This window comes from Petaurus breviceps, unplaced genomic scaffold (genome assembly GCF_028583685.1).
Source record: "Petaurus breviceps papuanus isolate PSGF00001 unplaced genomic scaffold, PetGlider_PUasm1.0 218, whole genome shotgun sequence".
In the NCBI taxonomy this organism is placed as follows: Eukaryota; Metazoa; Chordata; class Mammalia; order Diprotodontia; family Petauridae; genus Petaurus; species Petaurus breviceps.
The window spans coordinates 3,707,050-3,726,830 of record NW_027185872.1 but is presented as its reverse complement, the minus strand read 5'-3'; the positions used below and the strand labels follow the sequence as shown (position 1 = coordinate 3,726,830).

Sequence of the window (19,781 nt, the reverse complement as noted above, 5' to 3'; positions counted from 1 at the left end):
AGAGAGAGAGAGAGAGAGAGAGAGAGAGAGAGAGAGAGAGAGAGAGATGAATCCATTTGAGTATGGTGACAGAAATCATATTTACCTCGAGAGGCAGCCAAACATAGAGTATACAAGGAAAGTGTCAGACTCAAGAATATTCGGGATTATTGAAATCTGATAACTTTCTGGCTGGGTAACACTGGGCCTGGATCTTCCTTACCTTACAGTTACCCTATATGTAAAAATGGGAAAATAACAGTGCCTAATAATGCATAGGGATGTCATGAGAATCCACTGATATAAGGTGTAAAAATTACCTCGCAAACCTTGAGGGTTCTAGAAAAGGTATCAATGAAAAGAGGGAGATTGAAGTTTCCTGTTGGGGAAAACTTCCTCCTAATTAGGGTTCCCTCAAAGTGGAAGAGGATCCCCTCCCTGTGGGTGAATCCTCCCTCACTGGAGGTCTCCAAGCCAAGGTTGGAGGCAGCTAGCCAGTCATGTCGGAGAGGGGATTCTTTTCAGGCATGGTTTGGACTCCGTGGCCACTGAGGTCCTTCCAACCCAGAGATTCTAGACTCCTGGCCTCCCGCAGTTTCTAGAATCCACGCTTCGCTCCCACCCCAAGTGGAAATGCAAAATTATGTTAGTGAACCAAGTGAAAGCTTCTGAATTGATTGCCAGAGTTAAAATAATCCTTGAGTCTGAAAAGTTGTTCACCTTTGCGTGTATTACTCAACTAATTGAGGGGGAGAAAATGTCATTTCTAACCTGGCCTGCCTCGGCATCTGCCCAGCTCTTTCTGCACTTTGCAACAGCCAGATCTGGCTTACAGTTTCACACTTGAATTTGGATAAAAGCATTATTTGCATTTTTTGGAAATGGAAAGAAGCCTGAATCACTGAAAATACCCCAGGTTAGCAAGACAGGCTGTTTCCCTTAAGTAGAAACTGCACATGTGGCTACGCACAGAACCCTCCTTCAAAAATGCATAATACATGATGCCATAAATGAAGATTAGAGACCATATGGAAAAAAGGGGAAAAATACCCAACATGTACAGTTTCAAGCAGATTTCAGATATATATTGAGCATTGCATTTACTTAACATGCTTGTAACCTGGGTCAGAAATGAGACAAGTGGACAAGCCTAGACCAGTCACTGGAAATATTTCTAAGACAAACACAGAACTGGAAAATTGAGCAGAGTACACATGTGTGCACAGACATCATATGCTATAGCAGAAAGGGTGAGGGGCTGAGGCAAAGGGAGAGCCAGTTCAGGACTGACTCTGCCTTGGGGCACTTGGCTTTTGCCTGGGAAAATGAGAGGGCACAAATAAAACCAGCCTGACGATGCGCTTGTGAGGAGGAGACCAAACTCCACTTGGGCAGCAGGCTGCGAGTCCAAAAGCCCTCTATGGCACATGCAACCGTCATTATATTCATTATTAGATTGAAAACCCCATGGCCCTGAGTGCGAATCTCTGGAAGAAACTATTTATCAGTCTCTTAGGCTCACTCTTTCACATAACTCCAGTGGAGAAGGATCGCTGTTGGCCCATATTGACCTAGAAAACCACAAACTAACATTGTCTATGGCGCATTTTTAGTTAGTGTGTTAAACATTCCCCATTTACATTCTAGTCTGGATCAGCATGCTGGGGAGTTTGGCAGATCGCGAGTCTGACCTCCTGTTGTGGAGAATCACAGATTCTAGGCAGACGTGCTGCGGTGTTCACTGATCTGGGTTATGCAATGCATGAAGACACACAGACACTCACACACATATAGCATGTAACATACATGTCATACAGCATACATGTAATATCTATGATAATCGTTTCAATATAATATGTAATATTTATGACGCATGTTTGTAGAGAATCACAGATTGGATGATTGCTTCTACGTAGACGTGCTGTGGTGTTCACAAGAGCATGCCTAGGCATTCATAGATCTGGGTTATGTAATTCATGAACACACACACATACAGCATGTAAAATACATGTCATGCAGCATACATGTCACATCTACTATAATCGTCTCAGTGTAACATGTAATGTTTATGACGTATGTTTGTAGTTTGTTACTGATGTCATACACACACATATAAGCCATGCTACATTTATAGGTTGAGGGTTGTCATATAAGTTCTCTAGGTCATTGCTGGCTACCTGGATGACTTCCCTTGCGGCTTCCTTTTGTGTTTTGTCTTCTCTTGACTAGAGTGTGAACTCCTTGAGGAAGGGAATTGCCTCTCTTTTCCCTATCTGTATCCCTAGAGCTTAACACAAAGCCTAGGACACATAGTAGGTCATTATGGTTTGACTCATATTCCTTTGCCAGCTCACTAGACCAACCTGCACCCCTGACTAGTAAGGGAACCACATTTTCCCTTGGACACACAGAACACTGGAAGAACCAGGCACGGGCTCTGTCGACTTTAGATGCCAGAGGGTCATGTTGTCCAAACACAGTCTTCCCTTGGGAACCCATCCTTCCTGGGACGGTTTGCTTCAGGCCTGCAGGTCTTATTCTGAGGCCGTTTGGCATAGTGAAAAGAATACTAGCTATGGCATCAGGACATTTGGATTCCAATGCACTTCAAACACTTCCTGAGCTGAGAAGAGTGGGCAAATCAGCAAAACTCTCTGAGCTGTGACTTGCACATCTCTGAAATGAAGATCATACTATGGCTCCAGCCTGCCTCGCAAAATTGTCATCCAGAAAATGTTTTGTGAACCTTAGTGCACCACATGAATGCGAGTTATTCTCATTCCCTGTCCATCTCAGAAAGGTCTGGGATTGCAGGAGGGGAGGGGAGGCTTTCATTGCAACCCCTCACTACTCTTATTAGACTTCCAAAAAACAACCAGTTCAAGCATTCATTATCTAACGACTCTAAATAGGCCCAGCCGGCTGGGCTTCAAGTATGGATGCCAAGGCATAGATGTTTTTTAGCACAATGTAAGTATTTCTAGCTATTTAAGAAATGTATCTTATTCCTTATTTAAAATACATGATGTGGACATATTACAAAATAAAGGGGATTTTTGTCTCTGTTGAAAAACTTCTGTCTGAAAAGACAGTATTAGGGGGCAGAGTTCAGCTCTGCCATGCTCTCATGGCCTGGGAGATCAGATTCCAAATTCCCTTCTTCCCCAGCATTGGTGCTGCTGACTAGGCACAAGGCAGCTGGGGCCACGTGGAGAGGAGGAGAAGGCAGCAACATGAGGGAAAGTCCGTGTGTATGTGTGTGTGTGTGAGTGTGTGCATGTGTGCATATATATGTATTATATGTATGTGCATGTATATGCATGTGTATATACTTGTGTTATAAGTGTGTGTATGTGTGTATATATGTGTGTGTATGCATGTGTGAGTATGTGTGCGTGTCATTGTTTGTTTGATCATGAATCCATCTGGTAGTCTGCTGAACACTCCTTACCCTTTCAGAATCCTATCTCATTGCCTATATTCGTATTTGGAGGAAATGACAATTTCAAAGAGATGCAACTGAAATTAAAGCTGTTTTTTTTTTCTCAGCAAGTTTACAGACCCTGGGAGTCTATAATCTAATACAGAATATGTAGGTAACAGATTAGAGGAGCACCGTCAGGATAAATGTGCTGCGGACCGCCCAGTCACAAAGAAGAAAGGGATGAATTCGGGAGGCAGACTCACACTTTGGACCAAGACCTGAGGGAGCCCGGCAAACACCTCTGACAATAACGCTGTGTCTCAGACCTCTGGGCTTCCTGGGGGTTCCCTCCTCTGTGACATTCAGCAGGAAACCACCACAGCTCTGAAGCCCTGGTTAGAAGAAGTCCGAACACTTGGGCAGAGGTTCAGTTCTCTGCCCTAATTCACATTTCTGTTTATCTCCCACTAACCACCAGGCTCTTTGTAGATGAGGCAAATTAAAATTCCTGGAAAGACTCAGGCACTGAAGTAGCAGAGGATGTGACAATGTCCATTAATACACTGACCCTGGAAAGTAAAGATAGGAAAGAGCAGAGCTTTCCCTGTCCCTTCCCTCAGTACAGGAAGAGGAGGGAACAACAGAGGCTATCAGCCCAAGTCTCCTGCTCTGACATCTCTCACCAGGCCTCTCCTCCTTCCCTTCAAAATCCCTACCAACAAACTAAACTAAACAAACTCCTCTATTTACATGGGCTATGCAGGACATGATCAAGTTCCTCACTCAATATGAAAAGTTATCCTGTTGCACCTAATTGAAAGGTCTTGGATTCTAGGAGATGAGCAGGTCTTTTAAAAACTAGCTTTGTAACTTGTAACTAGCTCTGTTTGGTTGATTGAATGAAGAAGAGCTCTTAGCTAACAAAGGAAATATTTTTAAGTGGGACAGGGTAATCACTAGATACAGAACACCCTAACAGTAATAATCATGGGATTCAATTATCCATAAATCTGCTAGAATTCCTGTTCTTTGCTAAAAACACACCAGTAAATAATTTCTTGGATCATTTTAATAAAAAGGCCATTCTACAAAAGTCAAAGGAAGCAATGGGAAAAAAATAATTCTGGATTTAAGTCTCATAATAAAAGTGAAGCATGTTCATCCCTCAGGATCACTATGTTGTCATGGTAGAAGGACTTGCATCAATCAACGAAAGTATGAGCTATGCTGGGCAGCATTACCCAAGATGGACAGGGCACGGAGGAGAGTTCTGACAAAAGGTGATCTACTGCAGAAGGCAATGGCAAACCACTGCAGTAACTTTGCCAAGAAAACTCCATGGGTAGTATTAAAAGGATAACGGGGATGACATCAGAAGTTGAGCCTCTCAAGTTGGAAAGCATGAACAGCAATGCACAATATTGTATAGGAGGCAGCTGCAGCAACAAAACATAATGAAGAAAAAGTAAAGCAAGAAAGCAAAATGGGGGTTTGATGAGGCTTTTCAAACACTAGAGGAAATGCAGAAAGTCAAAAGTAAAGGAGAAAGGGAAAGATAGCCTACTGAATGTCGGATTTCCAAGGATTGACAAGAACACTTTCTTACATGAACAATGCAAAGAAATAAAGAGATCTCTTAAGGAAATGAGAGGTATCGAGGGAACATTTCATGATAAAATAGTCACAATTAATGATAAAAATGGCAGGGATTTAACAGAAGTAGAAGAGATTAAGAAGCAGCAAGAATATACATAAGATCTATATAAGAAAGACCTTAATATCATCAATTAACATGATGGTTTTGTTACTGACCTAGAGCCAGACACCCTGGAGAATGAAGTCAAGTGGAACTTAGGAAGCATCGTTGACAATAAGGCTGGTAGAGGTGATAAAATTCCATCTGAGCAGTTTAAAAACCTAAAAGATGATACTGTAAAGTGCTGCACCAGCAGATTTGGAAAACTCAACAGTGGCGATGGGATGGAAAATATCGGTTTATGCTATCCTAAAGAAGGGCGATGCCAAGGAATTTTCAAATTACTGAACAATCACATTCAATTCACACCCCAGCAATGCTATGTTTGAGATTCTGCAAGCTAGGCTTCAGCAATTCTTGTGCACCAAGAATGACCAGAAGAGCAGACTGTTTTTTAAGAGGCAGAGGAACTAGAGACCAAATTGCCAATATTCACTGGATTGTGGAGAAGGCAAAGGACTTCCAGAAAAAAAAAAATCTACTTCTCCTTCCTTGACTACACTAAAGCATTTGACTGTTTGCATCACAACAAAATGTGTCAAGTCCTTAAAGATGTGCGACAACAAGATCATCTTGGTTGTCTCCTGAGAAACCTGTGTGAAGACCAAGAAGCGAAGGTTAGAACAGAACATGAAATAGCCGATTGGTTTGAGTTTGGAAAAGGAGCGTGACAAGGGCGTATAGTATTACCTTATTTATTTCACTTTTATGCAAAGTATATGATTCAAAATGCCAGGGTCAATGAATCCAAATGTGGAATTAAGGTTGTGGGGTGGGGGGTGAAGGGAATCACCAATCTCAGGTGTGCAGATGATACCATTCTGATGGCAGAAAGTGAAGAAGAATTAAGAAGCCTCTAAATGAGGATGAAAGGGGAGAGAGTAAAAACTGGCTTAAAACTTAACATTAAAAAAATCTTGGCAACTGGTCCCATCACTTCCTGAAAAATAGTAGAACTATTGAAGGAGTGTGTCGTCTAATGATGGAGACAACAGGTACACAACTGTGTATAATCAAGATGCAAGCAGAATAAACTGGCGATGATCTACATGAGGAAGGCACTAGAATTACGGTGTGGGGGAGAGGGGTCAGGAAAGACCCCTTGTAGAAGGTGGGGTTTTAGCTGAGACTTGAAGGAAGCTAGGAATGCAGGAGGTGAGGATGAAGAGGTAAAGAATTGTAAGCATGAGGGACGGGCAGATAAATGTCCATAGCTCAAAGTTAGAATGCCATGTTTGAACAACAGCAAGGTACCCTTTGTCACTGGATCACAGAGTATGGGAGGGAGAGGAAGGTGTAAAAAGACTAGAAAGGTACAGGGGAGGGAAGATTTTGAAAGATCAAACACCAAGTTTTAGGAGTTGGGGGGAAGGAATGACATGCATTAAGTTATACCATAAAAAGGAGAACTTGTAACCATTCTATCAGAAAAAGCAAAACCAAAGATTCAAAATACAAAAAGGCAGAAACAAGGAAACTCCACCAGGTTGATAAGAACCATATATAACAAACCAGCATCAATATTAAACTTAGATGTAAATAATGCAGCATCTAAATTATCAAAGAAAATATTAACTCATCTACCAGAGAGAGAGAGGGGGGGAGGGAGAGAAACACAATAGTGACAGGAGATTTTAATGCCCCTCTTTCAGTTGTGGATAAATCTATCAAAAAGACATAAAAATGGAAAATATACAAACTAAAAAAATGCTAGAAAAGATAGAGCTAAAAGGCTTTTGGAGTCATTTAAGTGGGATTTCAAAAATAATATATGTATTTTCAGCATCAGGTGGAACCCCTATTAAAAATGACTATATGTTAGCACTAACAAATACAAAAAGTGACAAAAAATGCATTCTTTACAGATCAAATGTGGCTTTGCTTCTGCTAATTCTTTAATGTTCAGGAATTCAACTTAGTTGTTTCATTGGAAGATTTTAATATGTTTGTTCTCCTGGTTTTATTATTTTTTTACTTGTATGCCCAATTCATCAATTTATTCATGCTCTTTTATTGATGAAAATGTTTAGAGATAGAAGTTTTTACCAAAAGACAACTTTGGCTCCCCAAATTATGGTATCCTGCCTCACCGTCATTATCTTTAATGGATTTATTATATGTTTCTAAGATTTACTCTTTGACCCACCAGTTTTGTCTGTTTTTGTTCAGTCTCCAATTAATGCTTAATCACTTCTTCGCTAGCCCTTTATGCCTATAATTTAATTTCATTTTGGCCTATAGAAGATTCATTTAACTTTTCTGCATCTGTGAGAATTTTGTGACCTAATTAATGGTCAGTTACTACAAGGGTACCATGCCTAGCTGGGGTAACATGTACACTCCTTTCTATTCTTGTGAACATTCAATTCAGGTCCTTAACTTCCTTCTTGTTTATTTTTTGGGTAATATTAATCCAGGTCTGAAAGGAATGAATTTCAGTTCCTACTATTATAGTTTAACTATTTATTTCCTCCTGTCCTTCATTCAGCACTTTCTTTAAGGTAGAGATGCAGAGCCTTCTGGTATCTATCTATCTAGACACACACGTGTGTGTGTGTTCAATATTGTGGTTATCAGTCACGTTTCAGTCACAGCCAGCTCTTCATGGCCCCGCTTGGGGTTTTCTTGGCGAAGATACTGGAGTATTCTTCCATTCTTCAGGTCACCTTACAGATGAGGAAACTGAGGCAAACAGGGTGAAGTGACTTGCTCAGGGTCACACGGCTACTGAAGAAGATGTGTGTTCCCATGCTCCATCCATGGTACCACCCAGCTGCTCCTATTGTCTATCACACCCATTGTTTTGGTTGTTGTTTTAGCCCCACTTATCTCTGGGTTTTCCCCTTGGATTCTCTGGGCTCCCCAGGGCCCAGTGCAGGGCCTGACACACAGCAGGTATCTCATTAATGCTACGTGCCACAAACTTCCTCAGGCCACTCTCGTTCCTCTCTTGGTTGTAAATTCAGCCATAATAACAACAGAACCACACCGACAACGAACATTTATGAAAAGCCCCAAAGCATCTCCACCTTGGGGTGGGCAGCAGGGAAGAGGGTGAAAAGCTACAGGCACTTTTCTGCCTCCCAAAGGAAGCATGATTTGGGAGCCTCCCTCCCCTCTACGAATGCCAGGCCTCACCCCTAGCAAAAAGGAATCCTTCTAGATGACCGGGCCTGAGTGTCGCACTTGTCAATGCCACGGGAGCTTCTGTTTGTCCATCGGTCACAGCTCAGCGCAAGAGGGGCCAAGCCCTGTACTGGCCCTTTCCCGCCACCCTCCCTCACTCCAAAGCTACATTGACATTAAGAGGGTATGGAAGAGAGAACCGTAAAAGGCTCCAGGAAGCCCATCATAGTTAGGACAGAGTGGGCTTTTCAGAACAACATGGGATACAGGGTGGGCAGTAATCTGGTGACAATCCTGAGTCAGGAGCAGAGCCATCTGGATTGTTATTTTAAATATGAAATTATATTAAAACAATGGCCTGTCCCTAGTATTTGAAAGAAGAGTGTCTCTGAACGGAGCCTGAGTTAGATCTGCAAAGTATAGCGAAGTTGGGACACTTTTTTTTTTGCATTTCATTACTCTGATGACAATTATGAATTGATCTATAATGAATATTAAATAAATGAATAGTAAGCGGTGACATTGATGAAACATTAGCAGAGTGCTGACAGCATGCTCAAGCATAACATCCAAGGGAAAAAAGTTCCATGGGATTGAAAGGTTTGTGAACGACAAAGAAAATAACGTGCGTGCACCTGTACACTGGGCCTGGGGCTGCCTGGCATCTTCTGCCTGGGCTGACAAAGTCAGGGGATGACAGAGGAACAGAGACAGCATTATATTAAAATAAAGAAAGGGAGACCAGAAGGCAGTGGTCTGTGAGCTTTGTGTGGCTGAGGACAGAGTCTGGCCTTGGAGGAAGCAAGACCACAGTTGCTGCTGCCTGAGACACCCACTCTTACCTTGGCGACCCTAGGAAAAGCGTCTCAGTGGCCCTTGGAGCTTCTGTTTCCTCATCTGGAAAATGGTGATGACAACAGTGCCCACCTCAAAGGGTCAACGTGAAGAGCCAGGGGAACAACGCAGGGAAACCATCATGTAAAACTGAAAGCATTTCATAAAGGAGCATCCTTGTCCACTGAGGCATCATTCCTTCTCTCTGTGGCAGGTTCTAGGCAGCTAAGAGGGCTCCTGAGGGTGGGGAAATTCTAAGATCTGGAGAGCGATGTGCTGAAAGTTTTTTATCAAAATAAAATTGCATTAAAGCAAAACAAAATACACTAAATGATCTCACATATGTGCTTGTCAGCAGACCACGCTGCTTGGGTGCTGAGCACCTGTGGGTGTGGGAAAGAGGCTGTCTCTGGTATTGGTGAGAACTTTGTGCCAAAAGGTCCAGGACAGGCCCAGAGTTCTAGTGTCAAAGACGTGTGTTACCAGAATCCTTTCCCATTTCTTGGGCAGAGAAGAGGTCCAAGAAACTTTCATGTCTGTCAATCTTGACTATACTCAGGCCATGATTTCCCTCCTCAATTCTTTAGCAAATTCAGATGTTTTGAGATGACAAGCCCCATAGAAGCATGTGAATTACAAGTTCTACCTGTGTGTCTGTGGAGCAGCCTTTCCCTGTCTCAATTTCCTATTCCTATTCCTCAAATGAAAGGGATGGATTCAATAATCTTTTAAGCAAACTACCATTTTGAATACTGAATGCTCCCCTTGTCTTGTAGAAGCCAATGTAGGGTCATGATACAATGCTGTGTTTACTAGGAGGTACAGACAAGAAGCAGGGCCTTAGCAGGTAATGCATATAGACAAGAGCTCCAGGTAGAGATTAGGGTACATAGATAAATCGATATAAATGAGTCAGGAGGGAGATATTGCTAGGGAGCATTGAGAGAATGCTTTAAGATGTGCCAAATGCTGCATACATCTTGTCTCCAGGGATCTCACAGTGACCAGTGAGATGGAAATGGGTCAGAGCTCTCCCCCAAAGGTGCCTTCCGTGACTGTCAGACTGGGAACGTGGATGGGGTTATTCTAAGACTATGTATGGCAGAACGTGTGCTGAAGCAAGGGACAGGAGGGACACCATCATCATGAGGCTTCCTATACCCCAAATGGCCAGCATGCCAGCTGAACACAGCTTCAGCGACTCCAGTGTTGACTAAATGGCTTTGCCACTGCATTGCTCTGAGGGGGAGGATACAAAGCTGCTGCTGCTTCTTTTTCTTTATTGAATTGAAATAATAATCATAGAAACACACTATTCCCTAATACAAAACTGAGTCTTGGTGTTAAATAGCAAACAAAAGTTATATTAATTATAATGATGTATCACAGTGTGCTGGTCAAAGGCATCGTCTGATTGGGTATTACATCATCTCAATTATTAATGCAATAACAATATTTACAAAATGAACCCCAGAACTGCTAAGTCCAATCTGAGGACCAATTAGAGCAGAATTCAGAACTAAAGAACCTAAATCTCTTAAGGATTACTGAACAAACTTGGAATGTATTTAGGAGAAACAAGTTAGCCATAGAGCAACGGGTCAGTATTGGCCTGTGTCCATAAGGGCTGACCTCCTGCAAGGATTAGGGTAGCAAAGAGTTTAATCTAACAAGAGAAATGTCTGCAGGAAGGAGGTGAGAGGGCCAGGTTGGAAGGAGAGCTGAGGGAGAGGGAAGTGCCGGCCAAGGGATCAGGATTGCTATAGGCTTGGATCTTAACCTTGGCAGCAGCAGCCTGTTTCTGGGCAGTTGGTCATTATTCTTATTATTTGCTGGTTATTCATCTCAGTGTCTCAATATCATAAAATGTTGGTGCTATTGAGCAAAAATAAATCCCTTGGAACAAGAACGTAACCAAACTCACTAGACACCAATAGCAGGCGTATTCTTGCACAGGAATCCACTTAAGTGGTGGCCATCAGGAGTGGGTCAACAGCTTTAAGGGGGACTCCTTAACAAAAGCATCAAGTTGCTATTGTACAGTCATGTCTGACTCTTTGTGACCTCATTGGTAGTTTTCTTGGCAAAGATACTGGAATGGTTTGCCATTTCCTCCTATAGCTCATTTTACAGATGAGGAAACTGAGGCAAACCAGATTAAGTGGTTGCCAAGGGTCACACAGCTAGTAAGTGTCTGAGGCCAGCTTTGATCTCAGGAAGAGTCCTTCTGACTCCAGTGCTCTGTATACTTTGTTACCTAGTTCTGCTCTCATATCCCCCCAAAGCAGCAACAGCAAGCTTAACAAATGAGACTATTCTCCCTCCCAAGGGTCACTTTATTGTAAGGTTTACCTCTGATGATACCTAAGAGCAAACAACAGAAGCACTACTGACTGGACTCTAGCCTCAGCGCTACTTGGGAAATGGTGGAGGGGGATGCTCATGGGTGCACTGGCCATGGGAGGGTCCGCGGTCTGTGTAGTTGGTGCTCAGGCCACACGGTGTCTGCTAGCGCTGTAAAAACCAATAAAAGTATTGATAGAAATCTAGATTCCCCCTATGTTATTCTGCATCATGTAAGAGAGAAGGCTGAAAGAACAGAAAGCCCTAAAGGGCACTATTCATAAAAGAAATCCCCTCCAAAGGACCCCAGGGCAGAGGGAAAACCTTGACTTTAATATTCTGTCCAGAATCCATATTAAAAGGAATACAGATAAACCCTAGACTTGTGATGTCATTGATATAAGAAACTTCAAGATGAGAGAAACCCCTCTCTCAATGGACAGAGATCTCCACTCTCTACCACTGCAGACACTGAGAAGTTAAGTGACTCATCCAGGAGGTCACAGAGTAAATATGGGTCCCAGGTGTGCCTTGATCCCAGGTCTTGAGGGCTACAAAGCTAGCTCTCTATCCACTACACCATGCTGCTCACATCTTGTGTTTCAAACCTGTAATTGGCAAAGATGATGAAAAAAAGAAGAAGACAGTGGCCAGCTGTGGAAGGGCTAAAGAAAGCAGGCACACCGATGCACTGTTAAGGGAGCTGTGAATAAATCTAGCCATTCTGGAAAGCAATTTAGTTGAATGCACAAAAAGTTACTAACCAGTGTCTTCCCTTTGACACACCTACACCACCGCTTTTCCTCTAGTAAGAAATCAAAGTAAGGGGAAAAGACCTACATGACCAAAATGTTTGTAGCAGCTCTTTTGGTGGTGGTGGAGAACAGGGAATGAAGGGGATGTCCATTAATTGATGAATGGGTAAAAAAAGGATATTACATGAATGTAATAGAATACTATTGTGCTGCAAGAAATAAACAAACAGGTTGTTTCAGAGACATGGAAAGACCTGCATGAACTGACACAGAGCAAAGTTGGAAGAACCACGAAAACCACTTATCACATCAAAATTGTAAAAAAGGACAACTCTGAAAAACTGAAGAAGTCTGGCCAGCTAAATCATCAAGCTGAATTCCAGAGGCCAGAGAAAGAAAAGTGTTCTCTGCCTCATGGCAGATGGTGGACAAACAGGTAGAAAAAGAAAAGCAGTTTTGTTTTGTTTTGAATGTGTGAAGAATATTGGAATTGGTTTTCCATGACTGTTTATGTAACACTGGGGTACTTCTTTTCAGTGGGTAGGGAGAGATGGGAAGGAAAAAGAAGTGAATGCCTCATCTAGAAACAAAGTAATGAAACTAGACGATGTTGAAGGCATATTAAAATGTGGAGTGAGGGTAAGATCCGATAAATATCAACACCCTGAGGAATTCGTCTTTCTTGCTTGTCTCAGAGAACAGGAAGAAATGCAAAGATCAACTTTAAAAAGAAGAGATTTCTACCTGTTTTAAGGGGAAACAAAATTTCTGACATTAAGAGTAAAGTGGAACTGGATCAAGTCCCGTTTATTAAGCATTTATTAAGCACCTAATGTGTGAAGCCCTATACTAGGGCTGGGAATACAAAGAAAATAAGACAAACAACAAAATAAAAGTCTCTGCTATAGGCTTGGATCTTAACCTTGGCAGCAGGTTCAAAGAGCTCACAGTCTGATTGGGGAGAGAATAAGCAAACAGCTCTGAACAAACAACTACAGACTGAAATAATTGGAAATAAGACGGGGAGGTCACTTGCAATAAGGGGGATCAGAAAAGGCTCCTGGAAGAAAGTGGGATATTAGTTGAGACATGAAGGAAGCCAGGGGAGTGAGTAGATCTAGAGGAGGAGGGAAAGAGTTCAGGAATGGGGGACAGTCAGTGAAAATGACACGTCATGGAGTGTCTTGTTCAAGATATAGCAAGGAAGTCATTGGCAATGGATGGCTGAGTTTGTGGGGAGGTCATTAGTGTAGAAAAATCATAAAAGTACTAAAGAGACCGGTGATGAAGGTCTTTAAAAGCAAAGCAAAGGATTTTAGCTTTGATACTAGAGGCAACAGGAGCCATTTGACTTTCTTGAATACGGAGGTGACAATAATTTGCCTTTTAGGAAGTTCAATTTGATAGCTGAGTGAAGGATGAAGTGAATTGGGGAGAAACTTGAAGCAAGGAGATTATCAGCTGCTGCCATATTCCAGATGTGAATGGATGGGAATGTGCCAGAGTGGCAGCAGACCCAAAGAAGAGAAGGGGAAAGTGGGGTGCATAAGAAATATTAGGAGGGTAAAATCAACAGAACTTAGTAACTGATTGGACATGTGTGGAGTTAAGAGAAAGTGAGAAGTCAAGGGTGACCCCCAGGCTGAGGGTCTGGGTCACTGAGAAGATACTGGAACACTTGATAGTAAAAGGGAAGTTGGGAAGAGGGAAAATTTTGGAGAAAGGAAAATCAGTTTATTTTTGGAAATGCAAAGTTTAAGAAGTCTCTGGAACATCCAGTTGGAGAGGTCTAAAATGTCTAACAAGCAATTGAAGATATGGCTGGAGATTATTAGAGTAGGTAGGTTTGGAAAAACAGATCTGCAAAGTGATGATACTTTAATCCATAGGGGTTGATGAGATCACCGAGATAAATTGTGGGAGAAGAGCAGAGAGCCCAGGACAGCAGTCCCAGGATGGTCTGTGACAATGATCCAGCAAAGGACACTGAGAATAGGGAATTAGGCAGGTAGGAAGAGAACAAGGAGAAAGTGGTCTCATGAAAGCCTAGACAGAAGAGCATATTGAACAGAAGAGGGTGATCAGCTGTATCAAAGACTGAAGAAAGATCAAGAAGGATGAGAGGAGAAAAGTCTACAGATCAGCAACTGGAGATGAAAGAGTCAGTAGACCAGGAGAGACCAAAGACAGATGAGAGAGTGGGGACAGTAGAGGTAACAAACAACCACAGAGGATATGATGGGATGGAATCATTTCCTCATGCAGAAATGTAAGTCTTCACAGGAAGGAGGGCCACCTCTTCACAGGAGACAGACTGCTGACAGCAAGAAAGGTATCTGGGTGATGTTGGTAGAGTAGGAGAGGAGAAGAAAGGACTCTCAGAGAATGTCTTGAATTTTTTCAGTGAAATATGAGGTAAGGTTTTCAGCTAAGTGGATGAGGGTAGGGGGAGTCATGGAAGGCTAGAAGACCAATAAAAATGTTTGGAAAACCCTCTGTGGTGAGTGGGAAGGGAACAAAAAAGGAACAATCATTCATTAAATACCTATGATGTGCCAAGCACTGCTAAGCACTTTCAAACCATTATTTTATTACTTGAGTGGGATAATGAATCATAAAAAGATTCTCTTACATAGTTAGGGCCCGTTTGACTTACAGAATCTAAATTTGTCGTGGATATATCCAGTAGGCTTTTTTAATTATGTGTTGGGTTTATCATGAGTCTCCTGTCTGGAAGGGCATGATCTCTGATAAGCTAAGGAGTTGCTCTGAAGAAAATACAGTATAGAGTTGATTTGGTTTCCCAGGCCAATGAAATCAAGATGGGGAAGGGAGCAGAAGATAGAAAAAGCAGGGAGAATGGCCTGGAAAAAAACTGAGGACTGAAGATCTTCAAGGAAAAGCAAAATGGACAGCAGTCAGATATACTGTAGAGATGGTCCTTAGTTAGGTGTGACGCAGACTGGTCAATGAAGTACCCTCCACCTTTGAGGATCTGTGATTGGGTGAAAGTCCTTTTATACTAAGACAAGAATTCTTAACCATTTCTTTGTCCTGAAGCTCTATGCTGGTCTGGAATAGCCTAGGGACCTCTTCTTAGAAAAATGTTTTAAGGGCATAACATAAAACACAAAGGATTCCAAATGGAATCAAATATAATGAAACAGTTATTAAAATAAAAAAAAATCTTGGAGTCCAGGTTAAGAATGAGTGAACTGAATTTGTTTTTTAAATAATGGCTTAGAGTACTAAGAAACTGTGATTTGACCAGTTTTCCCCATTTTATCCAAGAAAAAAAATGTATAACTTTTTTGTTTGTTTTCCCTTCCGCTTTTCTTGAAAAGATAGCCCCACCATGAAGGACATCATGGCGAGCACCACAGTCAGGAAGGCCATTCCAAAGAGCCTTCCTCAAAGTAAAGAGATGGTTAAAGATATCAGTCTTCCTGGGAGGGCCACAGTGCCAACACGGGAATTCACCAAACACTGGCCAAGATGACAAGTTCGATCCTGATGGGATTTTTGTCTTTGGATACCCAAAACAGTGAAACCACAGGCTCTGGCATGATTCCTCAACTATGCAAAGAAAAATGGACCAAGGTACAGGTTTTCAAGGCACAGACTGTGGGAGAAGGAATTAATGTCAAGAAATCAGCGGAATGAACCCCAGAAAGGAAGGAAGAAAGCCAAGGGTGCTGCAAAGTCAGATGTTGGTGTTGCCAAAAAGTGGCCTGAAGCCTGGAGAAATGATGGAAGAAAAGGCAGTGAGGAGCAGCATCCGTGTGAGATGATGGGAGACATTTTTCCTCACAGCATCGGTAAGCTATGTAAATCTTGCTTGCATTTTAAAGGCAGCTGTTTCACTTGCTTCAGCTTGGGTTAGCAGCATTTGCTAGGATAAGAATGACAGGATTTCTAGGCCAAGAGAGAACCTGAAGGAAAGAGTGGAGGGCCCAGTCTCATGAGAAAGTCCAGGCATGTTCATGTGCACTGAGGTTTCAGCCAGGGATCAGAGATTTAGATGTAGAAGGGCTCTTAGAGACCATTCACTCTAAGTCTCTCATTTTGCAGATAAGGCATGACTTGCTCAGGGTTACGCAGCTATGAAGCATCTGAAGCAAGATCCAAGCCCCTTTCTTCTTGATGCTCTGGCCATGCCTGCTGCATCACCAGCTGGTAAACTGAAATGTCTAAATATATATGGATGTGGATGCACACATACATACACGCACATGCATACACATATGTACACAAACACACATATCTATAGATACAGGATTTTTAGGTTATAGTGTAAGTAACAGATACAAGGACATGATGACTTTTCACACACATCTAAAAGGTGCAAATACTCCAGAGTGAAAGACTTTTTTAAAAGGTATGCTATATAATGCTGTAACTATGAGGGATAGGAAAACATTAGGAGAGGACACCTTTTAAGAGGATTCATGGAGACCATGTTATAACATGGAAGCCTTCTTAGCCCACATGTAGCAGACTTTCAGACTCAAACAAGGCCATTGAAAACACCAGACTGGAGTCTGGAGGGTGGAGGCTGGGCCTCCACCATTCTCTGAAGAGGAGTCCTGCTCATGCCAAGATGTTCAGGCACTTCTTGAGAAGGAGCTGGGCTACAGGCGGAGGAAGAAGAAACCTCCCTTGCCTGGCTGCCTTTCCCTCCACATCCTGCACACATCAAAAGGTATGGCTCTCACTGCCTCCACTCCTTGGCTCCAGGCCTGATGCTGCACCAAGCTATGGCCCACCATACCTCGCCTTTCCTGCCTCTGTAACGTGTGGGGCACTAATTCAGCTTGTGGGACTTGGCCTATTGTAAGATGGCCACGCTGAGCACTGGAGGTCGGACATAAAATCCGTGGAGAGTAGAAGGGGAATTCTGCCCCTTTGCACCTAAGTTGGATGTTGGCTCTCCCTTCTTTTCTCTGTTCTAGGCAAATGGTTCCCTCCTGTCTGGCTGATTTGGCCTCTCTATCCAATGGCCCTTTCATTTCCATTGACCAGAGTAATTGTTTTACTCTCAGTGAAAATTTACTGCCCCATACTCCCTAAAAGAACCCACCCTAAGGGCACTGCATCCCACTCTCCCAAGCCCTTGCCTCTGTCTGAGCCACCTTGGCCTTGCTTTTGGGGAGGCAATATGCAACCCCGGTCGGACTGCCCAGAAGGCTGGCTTCATGCTTCTGGGAAGCTGGGTCTGTCAAAGATTTACAATGCACCAGAGTGCTGCCTGAAACACTTCTGGTAACTGCAATATAAGGAAGGCACCAAACCTGACTCAGCTTCAGCCGCCTGCGCCCTATTCCAAGTTCACGGTCAAAAGGCAGGAGAAGCAATGGGCTGTGGGGTGGGGTTCGCCTCTGGGGGCCCCTGCCTCAGGATCCTGAGACAGCGCTGACCCACAGCTTTCTGCCATGACCGAGAAGCATCTTCTTTCCAGCAGCACCGTGTGGAAGGCTGGACCAGCCGGCCGAGAGCGAGAGCTAGAGGGGGAAAAGGAAACACTCACCAGCACCACTGGGCAGATTGCTGTGGGTGGCAAGATATGGTCCCTCAAGATTCCACAGTCGCACTCAGGTTTGAGGTGAGAGGCACATTTATTATGGAGCTGTAGGAGGAAAGAGAGAAAGAAGAAAAAACAAAAGAGCAGATAGAGAATCCTGCAGCACACATGAGCACAGAGCCGGGGGCATGGGAGTGAGAGCCAGCCCAGGCGCCCCAGCTCAGGCTGCGGAACAATGAGCCCCCGCCCTCAGCCTCCCCAAAAGGCAGGGCTTGCCACAGCCTCCTACCATGCCTGCTGTTTGATATCTGACCAAAGCACAGCCCTGAATAATTCTCTGGGCCAGTCCGTGTCCTTTCTGCACATCAAAGCTGTGCGCACAATGGGGCTCCCTCTTCACCCTGGGAAAAGTGCTTCCTTCACGACTCGCAAGGCCGGTCCGTTAGCAGCATCCCTGTGTGTGAGTGCGTGTGTGTGCGTGTGTGGGCCAGTAGCACAATCACAAAATGGCCGTGGACCTGCGTGCTGGTGGCTCAGCTGCATTTTTTTTTGACCCTCCTGCTTTTCCTCAAAGTCATTCCAAACTGCAGTGCTCAGTATGTGGCCTAAGTGAGCCTATCATTAGCTCTAACTTAGCAATTCAATATGTAAATGCACCCAGAGGCTTCTCAGTGGGAGCAGAATATAAATTGGAGATGATGATTACAATGGCAGAAATGCAGCTTTGGGGAGCGTTATGGCCCCTGCATTAGGCCGGGGTGTGGCCCCTGGCAGGGATGGCACTGCGGACACTTGGATCGGGACAAGGAATCTTTCACAGGCACATAGGAGCATGCATTCTGAACCAGAAGAAGTAGTCCAGCTATTCCCAGTCCCTCCTTTGGCAGAGGACGAAACTGAGGTCCAGAAGGGGGAAATGACCTGCCTAAGATCACACAGAGACCTCAGGGGGTAGGGCACAGCATTTGGAATCAGAAAGACCCGAGTTCGAATCCTGCCTCAGATATTGGATAGCTGTGGGACCTTGGGCAAGTCTCTTACCCTCTCTGCAGCTGTAAAATGCGACTAATGATAGCACATAGCTCCCACGGTTACTGTGAGTATCCAATGAGTCAATAGATACTTGCTTGACTTAGAGAGCTATGTACTACAGGCTACCTGCCATCAACAGTCACTCCTTGTTATTGCTGCAGAGGAAGCCTCTCCTGGGATCATCCATGCAGGGCTGGTGGGGGCAGGAGGAAGGGCTAGAGAGAAGCAAACAGGATTTCCCAAGCCCACCCCCTGTTTCCAAAGGCTCCAGTGATTCCACTGCCCCCTTTAACGAATGGCCACGGGAATGAAGCAGCAAATACACAGTTTTATGAGCATAGCTTCAGTGATGGAGTGAGGAAAGACTAGGCTGCTGCATTCATCCAGTCCCCCAAGGCTCACCCCCTCCCCCAACTAGGGATTCATTAACTTTTATTTTATTTTATTTTTAATTTTTGATTCATTTCTTTTTAAAATAATATGAATAACTGGCTGTCGTTCAGTCTGCAATGCTCAGTGGCCGGCCGGCCCTGGGTTAAGAGATGACTTACCGGAGGGAGAGCTGAGGAGCCACAGGACTTCTCCATTTTGAACAGAATGCCCCCTCCTTGAGGACCTGTCCCTATTCATTTGTGCGGCAAACTTCCCTTGGCCAGCAGTTACTTAGCAACAGAAAGTGAAGTCTAATGAATGTTGATTTACTCTGGGCATTAGAACGATGTGGGGGGGGGGGATTTCAGGGACTCAACAATCTACTGCATTTGTCAGGATAATTCCCTGCCTTGTTCATAAGGCTACTTGTAACATAATTAATGCACACCAGGCCATGTTGCATCAAATAAACGTATCTTCACACATTCTGGGATAATTAGCAGCTCTGCTTCTCAGTGGCAAGCAAACTTATCTATGAAAAATGATTTTAATCTTAGTATTAAGCACTGCTGATCTTTGACAAGAGGGACAAGGTGGGGGAGATTAAAGGAGATGTGGGAGATATATGAGCCATCCACT

The 19,781-nt window shown here is 43.5% G+C and overlaps 1 protein-coding gene across 1 annotated transcript in view; it reads right to left on the bottom strand.

Moving 5' to 3' along the window:
- The window catches only part of DGKB (diacylglycerol kinase beta), a 698,074-nt gene that overhangs the window by 410,088 nt on the left and 268,205 nt on the right, over positions 1-19,781 (bottom strand). The window contains exon 13 of the mRNA XM_069094439.1: positions 17,745-17,843. Within this exon, the coding sequence (XP_068950540.1) occupies positions 17,745-17,843 (99 nt within the window). The remainder of the gene's footprint in view (positions 1-17,744; positions 17,844-19,781) is intronic.